This window comes from Heterocephalus glaber, unplaced genomic scaffold (genome assembly GCF_053883595.1).
Source record: "Heterocephalus glaber isolate CG9 unplaced genomic scaffold, H.glaber_assembly_v1.0 deba00001613, whole genome shotgun sequence".
NCBI lineage: Eukaryota > Metazoa > Chordata > Mammalia > Rodentia > Bathyergidae > Heterocephalus > Heterocephalus glaber.
The window spans coordinates 6135766-6162971 of NW_028258384.1; the positions used below are offsets into that span (position 1 = coordinate 6135766).

Here is a 27206-nt window from a genome sequence, read left to right on the forward strand (position 1 = left end):
AATATCTGACATATGAAGAAGATCACTTCCAGGATACTGATTCCCCTCATGTATGAATATCTGACATATGAAGAAGATCACTTTCAGGATACTGATTCCCCTCATGTATGAATATCTCTCAGGTGTGTTGAGAAGTTTCTCCTTTGAGTCTTCCCAGGATAGATAAGCAGGTGATAAATGATAAATCCATTCTAGCATTCTAATTTCCTTAAGCTTTTGTATCCATTCCTGCACACTATACCAAAGTAGTTACAGCATAAATTAATTTAGTGTAGGCTACCTTAGAATACATACTAACCAACCAAGTAGCCAACTGACCGACCAACCAACCAACCAACCAACCATCTATTTCATTATTAGTGCCATTTCTAACTTCTGAAGCTAAAACTTTGAATCGAGAATCTCTGCTTAATGGATGCTTATCAATAAATTCAGCTTGATCCAACTTTACATTCCTTTAATCATTATTCCACATGCATAAGATCCATCCCTCCACATGGTTCTCAGAACTTTGTCAGTGTATATTGGAAAAATCATGCAGTTCCTCTGATGTGTATCATAAATTGCCATGAGTCACATTTTTTATCTCAACCATTTAGGTATACTAGTATCTAATTTTGGGTCTAATAGAAGGGGAGGTATGAGATAGGTCTTTGGTAGAATCAGAGGCAGCTATCTTAAGGTAAATTATTACAGAAGGGGGCAGTAAAATACTTAGGAGTGTTTAAGAAAGCTGATTTTACTGAAAAGTAGGTGTAAAAATTTAGTGTTCAATTCTGCAGCTTTATTTGGACCTGTTTGTAGGTTTTCATTTAAGTATTTTTTATCTGTTCAATCATAATCAATACCTCACTTTAATAGAATAATCCTGAAAATTTGACAGTTTAAAGTGCTGTGTAATTTATCAATTGATGAATGGAGTTGTTTTCAGTTTAACTAAATCTGTTGGTCCTATGGATGTAGAAGATAATTATTTCTTTCAGGAAAAATGAAGAAGTTAGCAGGGCATTACATGAAGCTTGAATGGAAAATCTGAAGATACAGGCTCACTTTATTGCCACTAACACAGGAGTAATCAGCCAATCCTATCACACTATTAATTTTATATTTTTCAATATTTTAGTTCTAAAAAATAAATACATGATCATCCAGAATTTTATATTCTACAGATATTTGATGAGAAATATTCGATTTCAATGTTTTGGATAAAAGTTTAATATAATTTATTAGTGAAACCATCTAGGCTTAGATTTCCCTTCATGGTTATTTTTGTTTTGGTCACTACTTTTATATTTTCATTCGTTATATGTCCATTCACTTTTTAAGGTTTTTTAAAAATTAAGATTCATTAGTTTCCATTATGATATTAATTTATCCATCTAAATTTTGGCATACTGTTTCTCATAATATTCCATTATAATCCTTTTATTTTGTTAGGTCATTAATTGTCCTTTCAATCCTGATTTTTGTAATTTGTGTTTTCTCTTCATCTTTTGGTTGCATAGTAAAGGTTACTTTTAATTTTGTTTATCTTTTCAAGGAAGAAATTTTGTTCTTTGTTTTTTCTCTATTGTTTTTTTCTATTCTATATTTAATTTATTTATGCTTGAATCTTTATTATTTCTTTTTGCGTGGTATGCAGTTAATTTGCTTTTCTATTTGTAGTTTAATAAGGTAGATGATAAAGTCATTGGTTTGAGATCTTTTTTTTTTGTACCAGGCATTGAACTCGAGACCTTGCACTTGCAAGGCAGGTGGCAGAACCACTGAGCTAAATCCTTGGCTGGAGATATTTGTTCTTTTTAAATATATGTCAATTTATACATTTCCTTGTAAGGACTACTTTACTTGTATCCAATGAGTTCTTTTTTGAAAAATACATTTTATTTAATTAATTTTATCGGGACCTCAGAAAATGGAAAGATATCTTCTTTTCTTGGGTCGGATGAACCAATGTAGTAAAAATGGCCATACTTTCAAAATTGTTATAAAGATTTAATGCAATCCTCATCAAAATACCAATAGCACACTTCACAGAATTAGAGAAAACAATTCTAAAATTTATTTGGAACCAGAAAAAAAAGAAAGAATATAATAATGGCATGTTGTTTAGGGTCAGGGATTTAAGCTCAGTGGTACTGATACCTACCTCACAAGAGCAAGGTCCCGAGTTTGATCCCCAGTACCAAATAATAATAATAATAATAATAATAATAATAATAATAATAATAATAAGAAGAAGAAGAATAGAACTAGAAGAGATCTACAACAGCAAAAACAATTCTGGGCAACAAAGGCAAGGCAGATGGCATAACAATCCCTGACTTGAAATTATTCTACAAAGGTACTATGATAAAAAAATCAGCATGATATTGGTAAAAAAAAAAAAAGACCTGGGGATCAATAGAACAGATTAAAGATGTAGAAACAACTCCAAACACACTCAGCCACCTTATCTTTGACAAAGGGGCCAAATACCTCCACTGGAAGAAAGATAACTTCTTTAATAAATGGTGCTGGAAAAATGGTGCTGGCTCTCCAATTGCCAAAGATTAAAACTAAACATATGTCTCTCACAGTGTACCAAAGTAAAATAGAAATAGATCAAATCTCTAAATATTAAAAGAGAGGCCAGGGATTTAGCTTAGTGGTTCTGGCAGCTGCCTCGCAAGCTCAAGGTCCCGAGTTCGATCCCTAGTATCCCCCCAAATAAATTAAAAGAGAAACAGTAAATCTACTGGAGGATAGAATAGGAGAACACTTGAGGACATAGGTATAGGCAACAACTTTATGAACGAAACCCAGATCTCAAAGGAAGTATTACAAAGAATCAACAACTGGTATCATCTTATTTAAGAGCATTTTCACAGCAATGGAAACCACCAAAAGAATGAAGAAACAACCCACAAAGTGGGAAAAAATTTTAGCCAGCTATTCCTCAGACAAAGGAGTAAAATAAAGAATACATGAAGAACTCAAAAAATCAAACCCTCAAAATTTTTTTTTTTTTGGTATCAGGGATCGAACTTGGGACCTTGTGCTTCCGAGCCAGGTGGCAGAACCACTAAGCTAAATCCCCAGCCCAAACCCTCAAATTTAAAGTCCCAACTCAAAATTGGGCATCTGAAATGACTAGACACTTCTCAGGTGAAGAAGAACAAACAGTAAATAATTACATGAAAAAAAGTTCAACATCACTGGTTATTCAAGACTTGCAAATTAAAACAACACTGAGATTCTTTTTCTTTTTTTTGTATTAAATTCTTTTATTGGTACATTGTAGGTATACAACACAATTACATTTCTCATTGGGAATTGTACCTTTACATGATGCATCTTGGTTCTTATTTTTTCCCCATTCCTAGCCCTCCCTTCACGCCCTCCACCCTTCCCTATTTACAAAGACTTTATTTCCATTTTTTCCATTTCTCATCATTTTTCCTTTCCCTTCTTTCCTTTCCCCTGCCCCTCCCACTACCCCTCCCCTTTGCACCTTTTCTTCCTATTTTACATTATCGATTATTCATTCTAATCATTGGTACATTTTAGGTATACAATATAATGACATTCATCACTGGAAATTTGCACCTTTACATAATCTCTCTTGGTTCTTATTTTTCACCCTTGCCCAGCCCTCCCTTCAACCCCTCCCTTCAACCCCTCCAGTCCTCCCTATTTACAAAGATTTTGTTCCTATTTTTCCATTTTCTCATATTAATCCCATTCCCTTCTATCCTTTCCCCTAGCCCTCCCACTTCCTTCCCCTTTGCCCCTTTTCTTCCTATTTCACATGACCTATTACACACTTAGTCCTTATTTGCACTTTCAGTTTCTCACACCAGAGAAACTATTCGGTATTTACACATGTGTGCCCTATTTATTTCACTTAAGAGTATCACCTCAAACAACACTGAGATTCTATCTCACTCCAGAAAAAAAATAGCTATTACCAAGAAATAATCCAATAACAAATGCTGGTGGGGCTGTAGGGAGAAAGGAACCCTTCTCCACTGTTGGCTGGAGTGTAAACTGGTGCAACCACTGTGGAAATCAGTGGGCAGATTCATCAAATAATTAAAACTAGAGATTCCACTTGACCCAGCTACTCCTCTTTTTCTTATCTTCCTAAAAAAATTAAAAGCAACATACCACAGAGACATATACACATGCATGTTTGGAGTAGCACAATTTGCAATAGCTAAATCTTGGAGACAGTCCAAATGCCCATCAGTGGATGAATGAATAAGGATTTTTTTATACATGGTGTACTACTCTTCCATAAAGAAGGATAAACTTGAGACATTTCTAGGTAAATGGATGCACCGTGAGGTTACACTCTTTTTTTCCCATTAAGTTTATTGGTACATTTTATGTATAAAATACAGTTACATACCTCATTGGGATCTTGTACCATTACATGAGTATCTTCATTCTTATATTTTTCCCCTTCACATGCCCTCCCTTCACCCCCTCCATGCTTCCCTATTTACAAAGACTTTGTTTCCATTTTTTTCCTTTTCTCATATCTTTTCTTTTCCCTTCTTTCCTTTCCCCTGCCCTTCCCACTTCCCCTGTTCCTTTAGACCTTTACTTCCTATTTACACAATATCAATTATACATTTTTAAAATTATAATGCCAAGATCCGGGAGACATTACCACATATTTTACAGAATTTAAAAGGATATAGAAAGCATATCACAAAAATCTTTTTTGAAATAAATTTGACAACTCCTAAGAAGAGCCTTGGAAGACAAATTAATCAAACTAACTCTGGAGGAAATATAAAATTTGAATAGCACCTATTAAAGAAAATATATTACTAGCTTGAAAACATACCTATATGGCAAAACAGACTCATATACTTTTTAACAGATAAATTATATCAAACATTTAAAGCAGAAAAAAGAAGGAACACTTCTCCCCTCATTTTAGGAAAGCAACACTGTGATAATACAAAAACTGGATAAAGATAATAGGAGAAAAAAGTATAAACATAGATAGAAATTTGTTTAATAAAACAAACTATTAGAAGATATGGCAGTATGTAGAAAGTGGTTTTATTATAGACATGGCAGTGTTCTACAGCTGTTCACGGTAAAAGCTATCAGGAGACTAGAAGTAGACTAGAACCTTGTCAACAGATCAAAGACATGTACCCCATACTTCCAGCAAAAATGCCTTATATGAATGGAGAGGATACAATGCTTTCTCCCTAAGGTTGGGAACAAGGGCAGATATGCCTATTATTCATCTATCCATTAAACTTTGAAATATAGGCCCAAACCAAAATAGTCTGGCAATAAAATGACACAATTAGGATAGGATTGGCAAGGTAGAAGTAAAATCTTTATATATAGATGAAATGATCATCTACAGAAAAAATACTAAGAAATCTCTAGGAGTCTTTAGAACTTGTATTTGAATTTAGCAGGATTAGAAAACAGAAGGTATACATATAAAAATTCAGGTCTATGTATACTTGCTATAAATGAAGAATTGGATATTGAAATTTAAAAGTTATGTAGGGGTACAAAGGGCCTAGAAAAGTAAAAAGAAAAAGAAATAAAAACAGTATTGGAAGACATTTAGTACCTAATTTTAAGACTTCCTCTAAAGCTACAATAATCAAGTCAGTGTTGGTGTAAGGAAAGACATATAGATCATTGGAATAAAACAGAGAATCTAGAAATAGAACCATACATATATGGTTCACTGAGTTTTGAAAGATTATTTAACATTAACATTTTATAAGACATAATCTCAATTCAGGAGCAGGGGAAAAGATAGTGTTTTCAGAAAATGGCACCAGAACACCTGGTATCCATATAAAAAACATAACCTCAACCCTTTATTTCCATACATAAAAATAACTTGAAAGGATCTATGAATCTAAATATGAATGGTTAAAATATAAAACTTTAAGAAGAAATCATAAGATAAAATGTTTAACAATTTAGGGTAGGCAAGAATTTCCTAGGATATAAAAACCATGATATATAAAAGAAAAAAATGATAAATGAGATTTCATCAAAATTTAGAACTTTAAATGACATCACTAAGAAAATGAAAAGTAGTCCTTACGCAGACCATATTTATAATGCATATAGCCTATGACGAGAATATATAAAGAGCACTTACAACTAGCCAGTACAGCAAAAGGAATGGGGCACAACACTAGAATCAGAAAAATACTCATCAGTACAGTAACAAGATCATATTATATACTCATTAGGGAGATTAAGTCAAAAGTTTTAAAAGAACAAATGTCAGCTTAGGCATGAACCAGTTAGAACTTTCTAATACTGCTAATGTGAATGTAAAATGATAAAACTATTTTGGAAAACTATATAGAAATTTCTTGTATTACTGTTAAGAACCAATGGTCCTTTTCTTAAGTTTTTACCTGAGAGGAAAGAAAACACATGTTCAAAATTGATTTGTACATACAAATTGAGTAGCGTTTATCTGAAATTCTTGGGACCAGAGTGTTTCAGATTTTCATTTGAAATCCACATGATCTGCAAAGTAGACAGCTACTCCTGCTTTTTTGGGGGGGGCGGGTACCTGTCACATGGAGTGTTGTTTTCCACCCTTTAACTTTCTGACTATGAGTTTCTTTTTTAATTAAATGTGTTTCTTGTATGCAGCATATTGCTGGATCTTGCCCCTTGAACCATTCTACCAGGCTATTTCTTTTGATTGGTGAATTGTGACCATTAACATTGATGATTATAACTGACATGCATTGAGTTATCATTGTCATGACTTTTTCTGTTCGTCGGATTCTCCACCTTTGCATTTAACTCCTTGGTGCACCCAACACATTCATTCTGCTGGGCTTCTTGGGGTTGTGATATTCATTGTCTTCTCCTAGGATATTGTCTAAAATTTTTTGCAGTGCTGGTTTGGTATTCATGAAGTTCCTAAGGTGCTCTTTGTCATGAAAGTATCTTATTTCTCCATCAATTTTGAAAGATAATTTTGCAGGGTGCATCAATCTGGGTTGGAGGCTGTTTTCTTTTAGGGCTTGGAATATGTCACTCCAAGCTCTTCTTGCCTTGATGGTTTGTGTTGAGAAGTCTTCTGTGATTCTGATGGGCTTTCCTTTGTATGTGATTTGTTTCTTTTCTCTAACTGCTTGTAGAATTTTGTTCTTCTGTTGAATTTCTAGAATCTTAACTCATATGCCTATGTGTAGATTTTTTTGACCAAGGCTATTTGGAGTCCAACATGTCTCACTTATCTGTATCTCAAGTTCTTTTCACCTGCTTGGGAAGTTTTCTGCCATCGCTTCTGTGAACATTTTTTTATGTCATCTGCACTCTCTCCTGTTTCTTCATTGATTCCGATCAGTCTTATGTTATTCTTCTTTGCATCGTCTAGCAGCTGCTGGATTGATTTCTCATGGTCCCTTACAATTTCGAAACAAATTTTCTTTTCCTGGTCTCTAATTGCAAACTTATCTTCTATATCTAAAATTCTGTCCTCACATTGGCTCATTCTGCTGTGTAGACTTTCAGTGGAGTTTTTCATGTCCTGGAAATCTATTTTCATCTGTTTTATGGATTCCATTTGTTTCCTATGTTGATATTCCATCATGTTCCTGAGTTCCTCTCTAGATTTATTAATCATGTCTTGCACTAGGGGCACAATTTCTCCTGTTATGTGAGAAATTATTTCTGATTTCATTTTTTCCAGATCCCCTTTTGTTGCCAGTTCAGTGGGTCCAGGTGGTTGAGTATCAAAGTGTTCCATCTCATTTCCCTTTGGGAGTGCTGTAGGTGATCTGGAAGTCTAGTTTTGAGACTTATTTATGTGTTTTCTCATTTCGACTGGGGCGGAGGGCTGTTAGCACCTGCACGGATTACCTCCTCTGAGCTGGGAGAGGTGGGACAGGAGCTGGGAGCAGCAGTAGCGATGGTGATCCAAAAGCCCTTTCCTGTGGCCTGGGAACAGCGGCAGGGATGGTGGCTGGGAAGCCCCTTCCTCTGGGCCAGGAGCAGTGGGACAGAAGGTTGCCTAAGAGCCCTTTCCTCTGGGCTGGGAGCAGTGGGAGGGATGGTGGCTGGGAAACCCCTTCCTCTGGACCAAGAGCAGTGGGATGGTGGCTCAGAAGTCCCTCCCTCTGGGCTGGGAGCAACAGGACTCAGTACCTTTGTCTGGTGGTCTGGTGTCCTCTGCGTCTTTGTAGTGTGGAACCAGGTGGTTGCCTGTCTGCAGCGGAGTGATTCGGCGTTTTCCGCGTGACTCGGGACCTCGGTAGGGCGTGCACAGACCTGTCTGTCTGTAGCGGGCTGATTCGGCATGTTCTGTGCGACTCAGGACCTCTGTGTTCAATTTCTTGTCATGCCTGATTTATTCATTCTGGTGGGCTTCCTGGGGTTGTGGTTCTTGTTGTCTTTTCCTAGGATATTGTCTAAAATTTTTTGCAGTGCTGGTTTGGTATTCATGAAGTTCCTAAGGTGCTCTTTGTGATGAAAGTATCTTATTTCTCCATCAATTTTGAAAGATGATTTTTCAGGGTACATCAATCTGGGTTGAAACCTGTTTTCTTTAGGGATTGAAATATGTCACTCCAAGCTCTTCTTATCTTGAGGGTTTGCATTGAGAAGCCTGCTGTGATTATCATGGGCTTTCCTTTGTATGTGATTTGTTTCTTTTTTCTAAGTGCTTGTAGAACTTTGTTCTTCTGTTGAGTTTCTGGAATCTTAACAATTATATGCCTATATGTAGATTTTTTTTAATCAAGGCTATTTGGAATCCTATATACCTCACTTATCTGTATGTCAAGGTCTTTTCCCCTGCTTGGGAAGTTTTTTGCCATTACTTCTGTGAAGAGTTTTGTTATATCCTCTGCACTCTCTCTTGTTTCTTCATTGACTCCAATCAGTCTTATGTTATTCTTCTTTGCATCATCTGGCAGATACTGGATTGATTTCTCATGTTCCCTTATAATTTTGAAGCAATTTTTCTTTTCCTGGTCATTAATTGCAATCTTATCTTCTGTATCTGAAATTCTGTCTTCACATTGGCTCATTCTGCTCCATAGACTTTCAATGGAGTTTTTAATCTCCTGGAAATCTGTTTGCATCTGTTTTATGGATTCCATTTGTTTCCTATGTTGTGATTCCATCGTGTTCCTCATCTCCTCTATTTTTTTTTTATCTGTATCCTCTCCAGATTTATTAATTATGTCCTGCACTATGGGCACAATCTGTGCAGTTATCTGAGAAATTATTTCTGATTTCATTTTTTCCAGATCCTCTTTTGTTGCCCATTCTGGGAGACCTGGTGGTTGAGTATCAGATTGTTCATCTCATTTCCCTTTATGGTTGCTTTCAGTGATCCAGAAGTCTGTTTTTGAGATTTGTTTATGTGTCTCTGAGAATCAATTTTTAAACAGAGTGCAACACTTAGTCATTGTTTTTATTTTACTAGCATTTTTGTCATTTATAGCCAAGACAGGAGAAATAATTGGATCTGGACAAACAGTCCAGATTATAGTACACACTGAGTGTTAAAAGTTAGGAAAATACTTGCTTGGAAACTTTCTCATGTTTTTAGTGGAAAAGAAAATATAATATTTAAGAGTAAAGGATACATAATGTTAATAAAGAAATATTACACAGATTTTTTAGATAAAACACAATCCTTGCTGTCATAAAAAGTGTGTTATTACAGTGATTTTCAATGAGTGGTCCTTAGATTACATGGGAACTTATTCAAAATGCAAATTTTAGGGCTGCAACCCTGATCTACTGAATCAGATATTGGGTGAGAGTTCTCTTTATGATTTTTAGGCATACTTAAATTTGAGAATCACTCTGTTAAGGTGAGCAAAGTAAACTCTATTTGGGCTGATTTGTGACAAATAGGGACCATTATTCTTGAGCTAGGCATTAAAAATGAATTGTAAGTTCTTAAGATCTATTTTATGATATGGCGATATATTTAATAAAAATCTATAACACACTGGAGAGTTGAGAAGACTGCATTTTTTGTATTTTTTAACAGTAGCAGAGTTTTCTTAAAACTAGAAAAAGAAACAGGCTTTGCAGAGAAAGTTTGGGCCAAAATAAAACTAGGAAAATTGGTACACCCTACAGCATAAGGGTGGGCCACTATGCAAGAGAGAATACAGTGGCAAAACTCAATGTGGACTGTCTTTTTGTATCACTTGCTCCTTAGGCTGACATCAGGTCTAGGCCACTCTATTGATAACCTGCTCAAGTTCGTGCAAGAAGTCCACATGCAGGGCTTTGTGGAATGTTCTGCATATGTGTCCTGGGATTTTGTAATTAATAGGTAATGCCTCCTTCCCCAGCCAGGTTTGCCATGCCTTAATCTCCTGTCTCCTGTCTCAGAGACACATATCCCCATAATTCTTCATGGAGTTCTGAGGGAGTGGAGGTCTTCACCTTCATATATCTAATTCCTGCCACAAGGGGCTGTAGGCCTGACCCCCTGTGGACTATGTGTTCTCCAACTGCCTTGGGATGTCGTGTCTCACTGACTGAAGTGAAGATAAAAATACCACCTAGAGCAGTACTGGAGTCTTGCTTTCTGAAGAGGAGCCTCAAGTCTTCCAGAGGATCTCAGGAATAGCTTTCTTCTTAGTCTGGTGAAAATTCTAGTAACCATTTTCCATGTAGCATTTTTATAGCTTGTCACTAAAGCCCTTGAGAAAAGACCAAAATGGTTCCTCAGGAACTGAGAATAAAACTAGGATATTAAGGGGCAATAGGGCTGCCATTCTTACCTCCCTATCAACCTTTTGATTTCCCAAAGAGACTTTAGACATACATGTCTCTTTGGGATTCCTTGCAATGAATTACAGTGACCTCTTTGGGGAAGACAGATTATCTCTAAGGCTAAGAGTATACTTTAAATGTTCTTGTCACAAAAATATAAATATATGAAGTGATATTTATATATTAATTAGATTTAATCATTTATTTTAAAAGTCTACAAAGTTTCGATGTATTGAAACTTTATTTGTACATAATAAATATACATGATTTGTTATTTACCATTAAAAAGTCGAGAGTTACAATTCTCTAAAACAGACTTCTTTGGAATACCAATCGTTTTGATATTGCAATGCTATGGGGAAGGTTATTAATTTAGGCATATAGGGTCCTTTCCTGGATAATAATCTGACATTACATATAAAGAGCCTAGTAATTCCACTTTGAACAACTCATTCTAAGGAAAAAGTAATTCAAATGTCCAAAATGTGTGTTTAAGAATGTTTAACAATGCTTTCATTATGGTTTCTAAAAGTAAAAAATAGGCCTCTAATTCAAAGTCCACTAGTTAAATTATGAATATAATTCTGATAGTATTTTAAGTATCCATTAAAATTATTAGATAGAATTTTATGTATCCATTAAAATGATTACTTAGATGGGATTAAAATGGAGTATTATTCATGATAAATAATACTAAATGAATAAAAAGGTACTATATGTATACAAGTCAAATTTGATTAAAATATTTATATATGCATTCATTAGCATATCAATATATAGAGAAAAATGTAAGTCTGGAAAGTTATGTATCAAAATGTTAGCAATAGAAATTCTGATTTTATGTATATGCATGTATGTATAAAACCATAGTACATGAGAATATCAGAATGCAATATACATTTTGTGTAAATAAACTTGTTTTTACTTAGCTCTGTTTTCTAATATGAATCTATATTCATTATGTGAAGAAGTAATGAATGTTGAAAAATAGCATAATTTAATGTTTTAAGCAGACTTCTTAAACAATCTTATAAATGGAGACCAGAAATATTTTTAAAGAGGTATTTATCCAAGAATATTTGTAAGAATTCACTGTTAAGATTAGTGGTCTAAACTCTGGCAATGGTTCATTTCTGAAAATTTGTATTATTATTATTATTACTATTATTTTTATTAGACAATTAGAAAAATATGATTTTCCTCTTAGAAATATCTGGAAAAATAGAAATTGCTCTTTAACAATAGACAAGGATCTTGATTCAACCTTTGTGACAAAATTTCCCCATATATTTAGAAACTGTTTTTTCTGGCCTTGGATTCTTCATAGGAAAAGTAGCTGAGTTGGATGATCTTGACGACCTTTACAAAGCTAATTTCCAAGAATTTAGTATAGGGCTAGGGATTTAGCTCAGTGGTTTTGCAGCCTGCTGCGCAGGCGCAAGGACCCGAGTTCGATCTCTGGTACCAAAAACAAAACAAAAACAAAAACAAAGAATTTATTATGCATCTAGAAGTCAAGGTGTCTTTAGAGAACTTTATGAGGAAATGGGAATTTGCAAAAAATTAAATGAAAGCAAACTCTCTAAAATACTCTTTAAAGGATTCTGATTCTGAAATTTCACAGGGTGCTTATTGGTAAGTCTCTCCCTTAATTTCTTGCATAATGAGACTTTTAGAACAAATTCTGTTAAATATTAAAAGATAATTGAACATTGGTATAATTGGTATAATTGTGACACCTGGTGGTCAAGTGAAACATCACAGCTCTATTTAAATTCCCCAGGCATTTATTCACATCCACACGTTTCTTTTTTTTGTTTTTAGTATGACCTTTTTGCTCTCCCAGATTCGTTCATTTAGTATACAGTGAATAACCTAACAAACTCTTAGTGGGCTATTTATATATTCGAGACACTTAGCTAGACGTTTTATTTAGGAAGAAAACAAGAATTAAGAGAATGAATCTTTGATATGTGAAAGATTGCTATTTAGACCAACAAACTAGACCCCACAAAAAGGCAAGTAACTGCATTCTACTGGATATGTTAAGTGCACTCTCACTAAAGTTAACAATTAAAACTATGTTTACTTTGAGACCAAAGAAGTGACTTGTAGTTTGGATAAAATAGAAAAGGTTTCATGAAGGAAATAAACTTTGCCTTTCTTGGGGACCTCAGTTTCCCCATCTGTGAAATAACAATAATATTTTTTTATTTCATAGGATTGCAGAAAGAGATTTTTGGAGAGACTATATATAAAATATTTACCATAGCACCTGGCCAAAAGTAAGCATTTAGTGAATGCTAATTGCTTTTATAACTAAACTAAAAGTGATCATGTATACAAGTGGTGATTGAAAAATATGGTATGTGTTTAAATTAAAATAATTATTACTGAAAAAGACACATTGCTGTTAATCCCTCTCAAAATATTCTCTCTCACTTGGGACACACTTTTCTCATAACTCTTGCCATTTTTGGAAGCAGTTATGAAAGTCATCTTTCATGAGTGTCTGTACAAGGTGTGATCAAATTATGGTTAGTGCTGTTGTCATCCAACAAAAAGACAAGCTTGTAAAATCATTAAGGTGTCCTTATATACTTCATTTCTTTATTCACTGGATATGGCACCATGTTACTTCTGGCTCTTTCCCAAAGTCAAAATGTACATGAAAGGTAAATATTTTGAATTGATTCAGGACATCCAGGAAGCCATGACAGCTCAACTAAAGATACAAAAGAGGACTCCCAGAATTTTTTCAGAAAATGGCAAGAATGATGTGATAAGTATGTTTGAATCAAGGGGCAGTATTTTGAAGAGAATTAATAGCAATGTATCCTTTACTATAACATATCGTTTTAAGGTAAAAGCCATAGTTTTTGTTACACCTCATATTACCTTTAATTTTATGTGAAGACTAGTTCTGGTTGAAGTTTACATGTTTTCTTTTTTAAAAATTTAAGCTGAAAATATAGAATATAGTATCAATTACATGAATTAGTACTATGGATAAAAAATAACAAATAATAATGTTGGCTCTATTTATACTTTTCCAGACTAACTGACCAATTCAACAATACAGTCAACTCAGTGAAAGAAAATCATTCAAAGTTGCTATTAACCTGAATGACCTGGTTGTTTAACTGCTGCAAACTGTCAGTTGAATAAATATTGTTCATTTGAGAGCTCTGCATAGTCAGTGCAAAGGCATTAAATAAGGCACTGTGTGAGCTATGTATACGTTAACTGTATTTTTATGATTTCAATTGGTTAAGGTTGAGTAGACATTATTTTAGACCCTAGGTTTCATTGTATGTTCACATTTTAAAATTGTTGCAAAATATACATTTATTTTTCACTTGGGTACTAGGTAATTAATGTTAAGATTATCCCATGTCTCCTTTAATTCTATGAAACATGTAGCAAACTAACTCCATTTACAAGCAGTAAAAATTACCAAGTAATATTAAAATCCCATTTGTTGTTTTGTTTCTTCAGTCAGATGTATAAATCACATTTCCTAAAAATTATCAAACAGTTGTTAGCCAAACTTTCATTTTTAAGGATAAAATAAACTTCACTGTAGCATATTTTGGACAAAAGCAATAATATACTGTAATAAAACAAAACCAAGGACAGGCACATTTTCATATTAGCAATGAGTTTAACTTGGGTAAAGAAAATTTGAGAGAGGACATAATTGCTAGCTTCAGGTATTTGAAAAGCTTTCATGTGTAACTGGGAGTATACTTTATCTGGCTTTGATAGGCATAACTACTTTGAAGTGAAAGGAACAGATTTTCACTCACTAGAGGAAGAACTTTCTAAAATTGCCGTCAGGAAGAGTGCAAACATTCACCTTGAAAACTTTTCACTAGTGTTTCTGTGAAAGCTGAATTATACTCCCTTTTTTGCTTTATCTATTACCAGATACCCTCTGATCCTTCACATATTCTGGTAGTTGCCTAAAATTGTTACAAGAATAGTCATAATAAATGTGATTATCTAAAGCTACCATAATACTGTTACTATACAAAAAAAAAAGCTGTAGTTACAGGAGCTTCTGTAAAGCAAGATGAAATTTGCCCTGAAGAAGAGGGACAAAAGTTATCCGAGTTACATTATCTTTCCCAAGTCCCTTTCCTCCATCATCCTGGTGACCTGCCAGCTCTTAATCTCATGTCTCATTTATGAAAGTTCATGGATTTACATCAGCAGTCATCTAATCCTTTACAAAGTAGCAGATGAAAATGGATTACACTTTCTTTCTACTCGGGTTGATGATAGTGAACTCAGCTAAATCTTACTCTTGGAGCATACAGACGGAGGCAACTATATAACTGAAATGTTCAACCTCAAAAGAGTGTTAGAATGTGTACCTGGGAGCTATTTAGCAAAGAGGTCTTGACTATTGGTTAGCTCTAAAAATTTAATTACTTCCTCTTAAGGTGAAAACTTGACTGGGTTTATTACTAAAATACCAATTTTTTGATTCCATAAAGTACTTTCCTCCCTACTGCTATTCCTTTGCAGATTGAGATATTTTCAGTAGACAGAGATAAATCCTTTTAAATTTATAAAAGTTCATAACCTGAATACTTCTATGTTGAAAACAAACATACTTGTACATTCAAACATGAACTGACATGCTTTTGACTTCATTTTTACTCTATTTTCTGCAGAAATCATCACTCTAATGCTTTTCCTAAGGAAGGAACATAAATCCTCAAAATGAGAAGTAACAGTACAAACAGTACAAGAGCAAAGTGCACTGAGCTTCAAATGCCATTTCAATACTCCCTCTATGCAACCACCTACATCATCATATTCATCCCTGGTCTTCTAGCCAACAGTGCAGCCTTGTGGGTTCTATGCCGCTTCATTGGCAAGAAAAACAAAGCCATCATTTTCATGATCAACCTGTCTGTAGCTGACCTTGCTCATGTGCTGTCCTTACCCCTTCGGATTTACTATTATGTCAATCACCACTGGCCTTTCCAGAGAACCCTTTGCCTATTGTGCTTTTACCTGAAATATCTCAACATGTATGCCAGCATTTGCTTCCTGACGTGCATCAGCCTTCAGAGGTGCTTCTTTCTTTTCAAGCCATTCAGAGCCAGAAACTGGAAGCGTAGGTATGATGTAGGCATCAGTGCTGCCATCTGGGTCATCGTGGGTACTGCCTGTTTGCCACTTCCCATCCTGAGAAGTACTGGCTTAGCTAACAACAGTGAATCCTGCTTTGCTGATTTAGGGCTTCACAATGTTAGCATAGCTTCCTCGATCGGCATGGTAACTGCAGCGGAACTTGGAGGGTTTATATTGCCAGTTGTAATTATTACCTGTTGCACATGGAAAACAAGAAAATCTTTACAAGAAGTTCAAGTGCCCCTTCAGAATACTAAAGAAAGGAAAAAGGCTTTGAGGATGGTCCTGACGTGTGCAGTGGTGTTCATTTTATGTTTTACCCCTTACCATCTCAACTTCCCATTCTTTATGATGGTGAAGCAACAGGTGTTCTCAAATTGTTCCTTTATTAAGAGCACTCTATGTTTCCACATCATTTCACTGTGTCTTGCAAATCTGAATTGCTGTCTTGACCCAATTGTGTATTATTTTATGACCTCAGAATTTCGTAATCAATTTTCCCAACATGGCAACTTGGTTATTCAGTCATGTGTGAGATGTAAGGATGGTGCTCTGGAAATTCAGCAAAGAAAAGAGGACCTTCAAACTATCTCTCTCGAATGTTTGGATGATTTCAAGACAATGTAATCAAACAATTAGAATAGCTTTTATTCTTTTAATAGTTGGCCTATGTCATTTTGAAGATTTTTTCTAAAAATAATGTCATCTTAAAGAAACATGGCTTCTTTTCCTACATCTTCAAAATGATTCTTCTGAAAAAATTATGACTATATCAACTTGTCTAAATGGAAACATATTGTTCAATGGATTATGTGAGAAGGTATTTTTTTACATAAAGTGTTGAACAATGGACTGAATTGCACCCTGTTCCTCAGTAATTTGGTCTAATGTTTTCACCTTCTCTTGAAAGAAATAAAAAGTAAAGCGAAAACAGTCATGAATTTCAAACATTGAAAAATATACATCAGAACTATATGACTTTAACTTTATTTAGAAAATATACACTACTTGAGCAACAGAGATTAAAAATGAAAGGCTTTTGAGTTTCAGGGCTTATTTTTGATGTGACATGTGTTTTTATATACTTGTATTAATTTAGGATATATTATGTTATATTTGTTTATTAAAATCAACTGTGTCATTGCCTAAATTGATTGCTTCATATACAACCAGAGTCACAACTTTGCTTGGTATGTTTATATTGATGCGTTAATCATGTACATGCATATAGCTCGCCAGTTTCTAAAGTCTAGTACGACCTCAATTTTCAGCAGTATATAATCCTACCATAAGTGCAGAATGAAAAATTTACTTTAAAAATCTTCATGGTAAATTCATTTTGTAACACAAATTCTCCCCACTGGAAAATTTGAATTTTCGTATATTGGGTTTTATTAAAATGGCATCTTAAAATCAGTTGTTTTATGAAATTATAGTTGTTTTGTTGTCTTTGTATGACTGTAAATACACAGAGTTTTATTTGTGTGAATTTTTTGTAATACAGCTTGCTTATCAAAACAAAAGCAGATAATATTCACCATGAGGTGGGGAGAAGGACAAGGCAAAATCTAGGTTATCTAAAAATCTTCTAGAGGTCTGTATTTTCAAAACCTGTACTGATATTCTGCAGAAATGATCATTTAGCTCTTTAAATACCCAAACATTTAAAAGATCATGTTATGTATGAATATTTCTAAAATATAATTTTTTCTTAACCCCTTAAGCAATTTGTGTTAACCAAAGTAGCATGCTATATGAAAGGAGCTCTAAGTCAGATTCAGAAAATCAGGATCCTAGTTTCAGAACTGTCACTGGTAAGCTATGTGACCTTGGGAAAATTATTTCTCTCTAGAGTTTAATTTTATTGTCTGCACATAAAAGGGCTAAACAAGATGAGATAAATATGAGACATTTTCAGAGAATGTTTCCTGAGCATTAAAGCACTTATTATTTTTTTACTACCTTTTAAATTTAATTTTATTGGTACATTTAAGGTATATAATATAATGACATTCATCATTGGAAATTTGCAACTTCACATAATATATCTTGGTTCTTATGTTTTCCCCATTCCCCTGCCCTCCCTTCAACCCCTCCACCCCTCCCTATCTAAAAAGACTTTGTTTCCATTTTTTCTTTTTCTCATATTAATTCCATTCCTTTCTTTCTTTTCTCCTACCCTTCTCAATTCCCCTTCCCCCTTGCACCTTTTCTTCCTATTTCACATTATCTATTATACCTTTTAGTCCTTATTTACACTTTCAGTTTCTCACACTAGAGAAACTTTTCAGTATTTACACACGTGACCTATTTATTTCACTTAAGAATATCACCTCTCAGACAAAGAAGTAAAAACAGCAAATAAATACATGAAAAAATGTTCAACATCACTGGTCATTCAAGAGATGCAGATGAAAACAACACTGAGATTCCACCTCACCCCACAAAGAATGGCTGCTATCAAGAAATCAATCAATAACAAATGCTGGCGGGGCTGTGGAGAGAAAGGAACCCTTCTCCATTGTTGGTGGGAGAGCAGACTGGTGCAAGCACTGTGGAAATCCGTATGGAGACACCTCAAAGAACTAGAACTAGAGGTCCCATTTGACCCAGCTATTCTCCTACTGGGTATCTTCCCCAAAGAATTAAAAGAGTCATACCACAGAGATATATGTGCACCTATGTTTATAGCGGCACAGTTTGTAATAGCTAAGGTTTGGAAACAGCCCAAGTGCCCGTCAACTGGAAACTGGATAAAGAAGATGTGGTTTTTTAATAAAATGGAGTACTACTCAGTCATAAAGAATGAGAAACTAGAGTCATTTATAGCTAAATGGATGCATATTGAGGCCATAATCTTAAGTGAAATAAATAGGACATACATGTGTAAATACCAAATAGTATCTGTAGTGTGAGAAACTGAAAGTGTAAATAAGGATAAAAATTATTAAAATGAATAACTGATAATTTGAAATAGGAAAAGGTCCAAAGGTGGAGGGGTGTCGGGAGAGGAAGAGGAAAGGGAAGAAAGGAAAGGAAAAATTATGTGAAAGAAAAAATAATGGAAACAAAGTCTATGTAAATAGGGAAAGGTGGTGGGGGTGAAGGGCACACAGGTAATGGGGAAAAAAAAAGAACTAAGATACATCATGTTCAGGTACAAACACACAATGATAAATGTAAATGTATTGTATACCTAAAATGTATCAATTAATATATAAATAAAAAAAGAGTATCACCTCAATGTGCATCCATTTAGCTATAAATTTCTCTAGTTTCTCATTCTTTATGGCTGAGTAATGCTCCATTTTATAAAAAAAAAACCCACTCTTTCCCCTTTCCCTCCCACTTCCTTTATCCAGTCTCCAGTTGATGGCCATTTGGGCCATTTCCAAGTGTTAGCTTTTACAAACTGTACCGTTATGGACATGGGTGCACATATATCACTGTGGTATGATTCTTTTAATTCTTTGGGGAAGATATCCAGCAGGGTAATAGCTGGGTCAAGTGGGAGTTCCAATCCTAGTTCTTTGAGGTATCTCCATACTGATTTCCACAGTGGTTGCACCAGTCTACACTCCCACCAGCAGTGGAGTAGTGTACCTCTTTCCCCACAGCCCTGCTAGCATTTGTTATTGGTTGATTTCATGATGGCAGCCATCCTTTCTGGGATGAGGTGGGATCTCAGTGTTGTTTTCATTTGCGTCTCTCCAATGACCAGTGATGTAGAACATTTTTTGATATGTTTATTTGCTATATCTACTTCTTTGAGAAATGTCTGTTCATTTCAGATGCCCATTTTTGCATTGGGTCTTTCAATTTGGGAGGTCTGAGTTTTTCTGTTCTCTGTATATTCTAGATAGTAGACCTTTGTCTGAGGGACAGCTGGTGAAAATTTATTCCAACATTGGGAGTTGTCTCTTCACACTGTTGGTGGTTTCTCTTCCTGTGCAGAAGCTTGTTAGTAAGAAGAGATCCCACTTGTTGATTGTGCTCTTTCACGGGCAACTGAGGTTTTTTACATAAAATATTTTCCTACATCAATGTCTTCAAGAGTTCTACCCAGCCAGTTCAGAGTTTCTGTTTTAATATTTAGATCTTTAATCCATTTCAATTTTAGTTTAGTGTGTGGTGAGAGATATAGGTCTAGTTTTAATCTCTGACAAGTTGAAACCCAGTGTTTGCAGCACCATTTATTAAAGAGGCTATCTTTCCTCCAATGAGAGTGTTGGGCTCCTTTGTTGAAGATGAGGTGGTTGAAGTGTGTCTGGAGTTGTTTCTGCATCTTGTAATCTGTTCCACTGGTCCTCAGGTCTCTTTCATTGCCAGTACCATGTTGTTTTTAATCACAATAGCTTTGTAGTATAGTTTCAAGTTGGAAATTGTGATACCCCCTACCTTGTCTTTATTGCCTAGAATTGCTTTTGCTATCCCTAGGTCTCTTCTGGTGCCAAATGAATTTTTGGATTGTTTCTCCAGGTCTATGAAGTATGCTGCTGGGATTTCAATTGGGATTGCATTGAATCTATATAGCAGTTTTGGAAGTATGGTCATTTTCACTATGTTGATTTTTCCTACTCAGGAGTAAAGGATGTCTTTCTATTTTCTAATATCATTGCTAATCTCTTTTTTCAGAGTGCTATAGTTTTCAGAGTAGAGGCCTTTGATTTCTTTTGTTAGGTAAATTCCTAGGTATTTCAATTTTTTGGATGATTTTGTGAAAGTATTTGATTGCCCTATTTCTGTCTCAGTGAGTCTGTTGTTTGTGTAGAGGAAAGCTATTGATTTTTTTGTGTTGACCTTTGAACCAGCTACTTTATTTATTTTGGTTACTAAGTCTAGAAGACTTTTGATGGTGTTCTTAGGGTCTTCTATATAGATTATCATGTCATCTGTAAATAATGACAATTTGAATTCTTCATTTCCTATCTTTATTCCTTTTCTTTCTTTTTTTTTTTTTTTTTTTTGGTACCAAGGATTGAACTCGGGTCCTCAGCTTGTGAGGCAGGCGCCGGAGCCACTGGGCTAAATCCCCGGCCCCCTTTTATTTCTTTCTCTTGTCTAATTGCTGTGGCTAACGTTTCCAAAAGTGGATTGTACAGGAGTGGTGATAGTGGACATCCTTGTCTTGTTCCTGATTTTAGTGTGAAGGATTTCAATTTTTGACCATTTGGTATGATATTGGCTGTTGGAGTTTCATAGATCACTTTTATCAGATTGATGTAGAGAATGTCTATTCCAATTTTTTGTAGGGTTTTTATCATAAATGTGCATTGAAATTTATCAAATGCTTTTTATGCATCTATTGAGAAGATCATATGGTTTTTGTCCTTGGCTGTATTGATATAGTATATTGTTTATTGATTTGCATATGTTGAACCATCCCTGCATCCCTGGGATGAATCCCACTTGGTCAGGGTGTATGATCTTCTTGATGATCTTCTACATTCTCTTTGCCAGTATCTTAGTAAGAATTTTTGCATCTATGTTCATTAGTGAGATTGGCCTATTGTTCTCTTTTTCATTTGGGTCTTTCTCTGCTTTGGGGATCAAGGTGATGCTTGCTTCCAGGAATAAATTTGGGAGTATTCCTTCCCTTTCACTTTCATTGAAGAGTTCAAACAGTAGTGGTAGTAGTTCCTCTCTAAATGTCTTGTAGAATTCAGCAGTGAAGCCATCAGGACCTGGGCTTTTCTTAGTTGGTAAGTTTTTAATTATGTTTTCAATTTCATTGATTGATATTGTGTTGTTTAGAAGTTTTAGGTCATCTTCATTCAACATTGGTATTTCATACATATCTAGGAATCCATCCATTTCTTCTGTGTTTTCCATCTTATTGGTGTATAGGTTCTCATAGTAGGTATTGATGATCCTCTGGATTTCTGGTGGGTCTGTTGTAATTTCACCCTTTTCATTCCTAATTGCTTGGATTTGGGCCTTTTCTTTCCTTTTTCTGATAAGGTTGGCTAAAGGTTTATCAATTTTGTTGATTCTTTTGAAGAACCAACTCTTGGTTTCATTGATTTTTTTGTATTGTTTACTTAGTCTCCATTGCATTAATTTCTGCCCTGATCTTTATAATGTCCTCCCTTTTATGAGTTTTGGGTTTGCTCTGCTCTTCTTTTTCTAGAAGCTTGAGGTTCAGCATCAGGCTGTGCAATTGAGCTTGCTATGTTTTCCTTATGTGAATATTCACTGCTATGAATTTCCTCAATAAGAGTGCTTTCATTGTGTTGCATAGATTCTGATATGTTTTATTGTCATGGTCCTTTAATTGTAGGAATGGACTGATTTCGTCTTTAATTTCCTCTGTGACCCATTGATTATTCAGAAATGTGTTGTTCAATTTTCATGTGTTTATGAAATTCTTTAGGTTTCTTTTGCTATTGATCTCCAATTTATCACACTATAGTCTAATAATATACAGGGGATAACTTCAATTCCTTTGCACTTATGTAATCTTGTTCTATGGTTGATTATTTGGTTTATTTTAGAGAATGACCCATGTTCAGATGAAAAGAATGTGTATTCTGATTTTGTGGGGTGGAACACTATGTAAACATGTTAAGTTTATATGTTCAAGAGTTTGATTGAGTTCCAGTATTTCATTGTTTATTTTTTGACTAGTTTTTCTATTTGTGACAGTGAGGTACTGAGTCCCTCACTACTATTGTATTAGTGCTTATATGATTTTTCATGTTCATTAGTATTTGTTTTAGATAGTTGGGCACACTAGTGTTTGGTGCATATACATTATTAATTGTCATCTCTTCCTGTTGTATTGTTCCCTTTACAAGGATGTAGTGTCCTTCTTTGTCCCTCTTAATGAGTGTTGGTTTGAAATCCACTTGATCTGCAAAGAGGATAGCTACTCCTGCATTTGTTTTCATTCCTGTCATATGGAGTATTGTTTTCCACCCTTTTTATTTCAGTCTATGAATTTCTTTTTGAATTAAGTGTGTTTCTTGTATGCAGCATATTGTTGGATCTTGCTTCTTGACCCATTCTGCCAGTCTATTTCTTTTGATTGGAGAATTGAGACCATTAACATTGATGGTTATAACTGATATGTATTGACTTATCCTTGTCATGAGTTTTTCTTTTTGTTGGATTCTCCCTCTTTGCTTTTATTTTCTTGTCGTGTCTGATGGATTCATTCTGCTGGGCTTCCTGGGGTTGTGATCCTCATATTCTTTTCCTAGGATATTGTCTAAAATTTTTTGGAGTGCTGGTTTGGTGCTCATGAAGTTCCTAAGGTGCTCTTTGTTGTGAAAGTATCTTATTTCTCCATCAATTTTGAAAGATGGCTTTCCAGGGTACATCAATCTGGGTTGGAAGTTCTTTTCCTTTAGGGCTTGATATATGTCACTCCACCCTCTTCTTGCCTTATGTGTTTGTATTGAGAAATCTGCTGTGATTCTAATGGGCTTTTCTTTATTTGTGATTTGTTTCTTTTCTCTAACTACTTGTAGAATTTTGTTCTTCTGTTGGGTTTCTGGAATTTTAACTATTATATGCCCAGGTGTATATATATATTTTTTATCATGGCTATTTGGAGTCCTATATGCCTCACTTATCTGTATGTCAAGTTCTTTTCCCCTATTTAGGAAATCTTCTGCCATTGCTTCTGTGAACAGTTTTTAAGTTATTTGCACTCTCTCCTGTTTCTTCATTGACTCCAATCAGTCTTATGTTATTCTTTGCATCGTGTAACAGCTGCTGGATTGATTTCTCATGGTCCCATACTATTTTAAAGAAATTTTTCTTTTCCAGCTCACTAATTGCAATCCTATCTTCTGTATCTGAAATTCTATCCTCGCATTGGCTCATTCTGCTCCATAGACTTTCAATGGAGTTTTTAATCTCCTAAATATCTATTTGCATCTGTTTTATGGATTTCATTTGTTTCTCATGTTGTGATTCCCATCATGTTCCTCAGCTCTTCTATTTTCTAAATCACTTTTAAATTTTTGTTGCTTGTAGTGTTATTACTGTCGTTACTTAAGAAAGACTAATATTTTACTCTTCAGGATCACTGAGGATCATTAGTACAAAATCAGTTATTGTACTCAACACATAATTTCTCTTGGACCTTTGGAAATAGTAGCATTTTTTGTACCTATACTAAAATGGACTCATGAATATTTAATATTTTTATTATGTCGTAATACTTTCATTAGTACTGATGCCTTTCTAAGTTTTTAAGCTGTCATCTCTCCCTTCTTGGTCCTTCATAAGCACTCCCTATCATTTTCATTACTTTTTTCTACTATTGTGTCTTCAGAAACACATTAATCAAGTTAGTTAGAACAGAATTTTAACTTCACAAAAATGAGTAAAACCTGTTTGTTTATTTTATTTTGTTTTAATAGCACGTTATTTTAATAGTGTTGAGAAGGGAAAATCTCCTGTGGAACAAAGTGTACAGGTTTTAGTTTATGGACATTATGAAATCTCTTTTGGCAATTCAAAGCTATTTTACTTCCTTCCTGGATCTGTCTTCTGTGTTTCAATAGGTGAGGTTGTTAAATATTTGAGCTCTGGTTCGCTGAGTTATGATTAGCTGTTTCTGACACCGAGAACTTTTTAGAATGTAAATATTGCCATGTGTATGAATAAATATGCAAAGTAATCACTTGTTTCATCAAGAAACAATATATTCAAAGCTATTTTAATGCTTTTAGTGCATTTATTTTCTATTTAGCATAATGCTCTTAAGAAAACATGTGCACATTCTGGCCACAGCTTTTTCCTTACTCCAACTTTGTAAAAATTGCCTTATGCATTTGAAGTTGAATTTGAGAAACATTAATCCATTTTTGGAAATTGGCCTATTGTTATCATGAATAATGAATTTTTTTTAATTTCTACTGGAGGAAGGAAGAGGATAAATAGAACTGTATTTCAATTTGTTCTCCATTGTGTATACACACACCCACATACATACATATACATACATACACCAAAATTACCCCCCCAACAAAAATCCAAGAATCAAAACCCCAAACACCCTCAAACTGTACCAATACTTCATATTTTGACCAAAAGAATAGATCCTGGTAGGAAGTGCAAAATGCAAAATCAAATGACCGAAAAATGCTGAACAAACAGCATTATTAATATACAAAATATTTATATTACTGAACTAGTAACAGATGATGTTCTCTGTGTCGGTAACACTTTGGAACCACATAGCTGATTTGTTAAATCTAGTCCATGCCATCTTCCAAACACCAGAAAAGATTTTAGTTAGCTTCATTCTTTGACGCTTCATCAAAATTTTCTACAAGATCCGGAACATCATGATCTTCTTCATCAATGTCCTCTGGTTTTGGTGCTTTGCTATCCAACACTTGTCGTGGGAACTGTTCAGCTAATTTTCTAAGACTTGTTAAGCTGTCAGCACCAAGCTGACTTAATATTCCAGGAAGCATTTCTGTGATTGGTTTGGCTTCTGCATGACCAGTAATTGCAAAGGTGTTAGCAGAGAGGGAAGCCTGGACTTTGGGATTGTTGAAATGAATAACTTTCCCATCATCTTTAATCATGTTCACCTCTTCAATACCAACCATATTATTTACTGCCAGCTTTTTCAGAGAACTCTGAAGCTTTTTGTCATCAGCTGTAGCTGTTCTGTGTACCACCTTCTTCTTTCTGCAAGCTGTACCTTGTCTCTTTGGTAAACTTCCCTTTCATTCTATTTTCCACACTGTCAGCAGTTACTGTTCTAAAATGGCTCTCATTTCCTTCGTAAAATTCTTCAATAGTTGCTCTCTGCCTTGCCCCCTATCCGGACCTGAGCCTGAAGTTTGGCTAACTTTTCTTGATTCATGCTGTTGGTAAATGTGAAGCAGGGAGGGTCCTCCAACACCAGCACGTGGCAAGAGCAAGTTGGCTACCTCGGCCGAGACAGAGCAAGACGGCGGCGGCAGTGGCGGCGGCGGGTGCGAGGCCCACATCTAATGAATATTGTTCATTAAGTGTGGAGAAGTACAAAAACAAACTGACTTACTAACTTTTTTGAAGTTACTGGAATTCTCCTGAAATCTCCAATTCACTCTTATTTTTAATGGAGGGGCTATGTGCACTCAACTTGATCAAGCATTTCTGGGGCTAGAAAATAACCAATCCAGTCTCTCTACTCCTTATTCCCCAAAACACTGGTGAGAAGAAATTTTAAGAAGGTATGGCTTGGTCTACAGCTGTGACTGATTGTTACTAATTAGAATTGTGTTCTAATAATTTCATTTCAACAATTTCTTATCTGTATAATACTAACCAAGACACTTCATCACTTAAGCTGATGTCTCATCTGCAATGTGGTGATGATGTCTAGCATTTATGCTTCACATGACTCTTGTTAAAATGTAATAAGATGTAAATAGGAATTACTTTTAAACTATGATTTAAACACAAGGACATAGGCAGAGGTAGTTTTAAGAAAGAAATTGGGGAAGGGAGTTAGAAGTGTCCTCCTCAACAACTCGTAAAAATGAGGAGCCTATTAAAGATTTTAAGCAACCTATTAAAACCATAGAAATATGAAGTCTTCTAGTGGTGCTCACATTCAAGAAAAAAACTGGCAAAGCCTAGTGGAGGGAAACAGAAAGAACCATTTATCGATACCCCTACAATATGTTACTTAGATCTTCTCAAAGGAGAAGAGAGAGTTATGATTACAGTCAAAGAGTTCTAAAGAAACTAAAAATCAGAGATTGACCATAGTTTTATTGAAACAAAAAAATCCAATAGGGCATAGTAATTGTCCTCTGTGAATATATTATGTAAAGGAAAAGCAAAGTCTCCAGTTCATTGTGAAGGAATGGATTTAAGACCAATCTAGAAGATCTTACTATAGCAAATTGGAGAGCTAAGGGCAGGAATAGGTTACTTACCAGTATTATTTACCTATCTTAGATATGCTAACAGTCCTCTAAAGGTTCAAATTACTTTATTCAACATAATTCCTAAAATTCCTGGTCTGGTTAAACATACTGTAAAATCAAATAGGCATAAATACAAAATATGCAAACACTCAAAAGTCTCTTTTAAAATCACTGAACAAAGTCTCTTTAAAAATCACTGAACTTTTAAAAATCAATGCACACTTTTGGCTTTGAGAATACTGTTTTCTTGTCATGCATGTCTTTACCCTTCTTCTCAGACTCACAAATCTATTAAGATTTGCCTTGAATTGTGCTTTGCTGTAAAACAATCTTATTTCCCTATACAGTAAATTCCTTGAAGGTATCCACCATTTCTTTTAGTGTACAACATACTGAATTTGAACCTAATTTCTTATAGGA

At 34.8% G+C, this 27206-nt stretch overlaps 2 protein-coding genes across 2 annotated transcripts in view; one reads left to right on the forward strand and one right to left on the reverse strand.

Annotated features, from left to right (window-relative positions):
* LOC101702874 (putative P2Y purinoceptor 10) overlaps positions 1–16660 on the forward strand; it is a 41622-nt gene extending 24962 nt beyond the window's left edge. Inside the window, exon 2 of the mRNA XM_021246506.2 lies at positions 15435–16660. Coding sequence (XP_021102165.1) covers positions 15484–16527 — 1044 coding nt within the window. The 5' untranslated portion in view covers positions 15435–15483 and the 3' untranslated portion in view covers positions 16528–16660. The remainder of the gene's footprint in view (positions 1–15434) is intronic.
* An 8255-nt stretch (positions 16661–24915) lies between these two features.
* LOC101711153 (transcription factor BTF3 homolog 4-like) lies at positions 24916–25751 on the reverse strand. The gene is made up of 2 exons (XM_087196609.1): positions 25679–25751; positions 24916–25574 (listed from the first exon to the last, which is right to left on the reverse strand). The coding sequence occupies exons 1-2, from the start codon at positions 25730–25732 to the stop codon at positions 25146–25148; spliced, it is 483 nt and encodes a 160-aa protein (XP_087052735.1). The 5' UTR covers positions 25733–25751; the 3' UTR covers positions 24916–25145.
* Positions 25752–27206: the final 1455 nt, after the last annotated feature.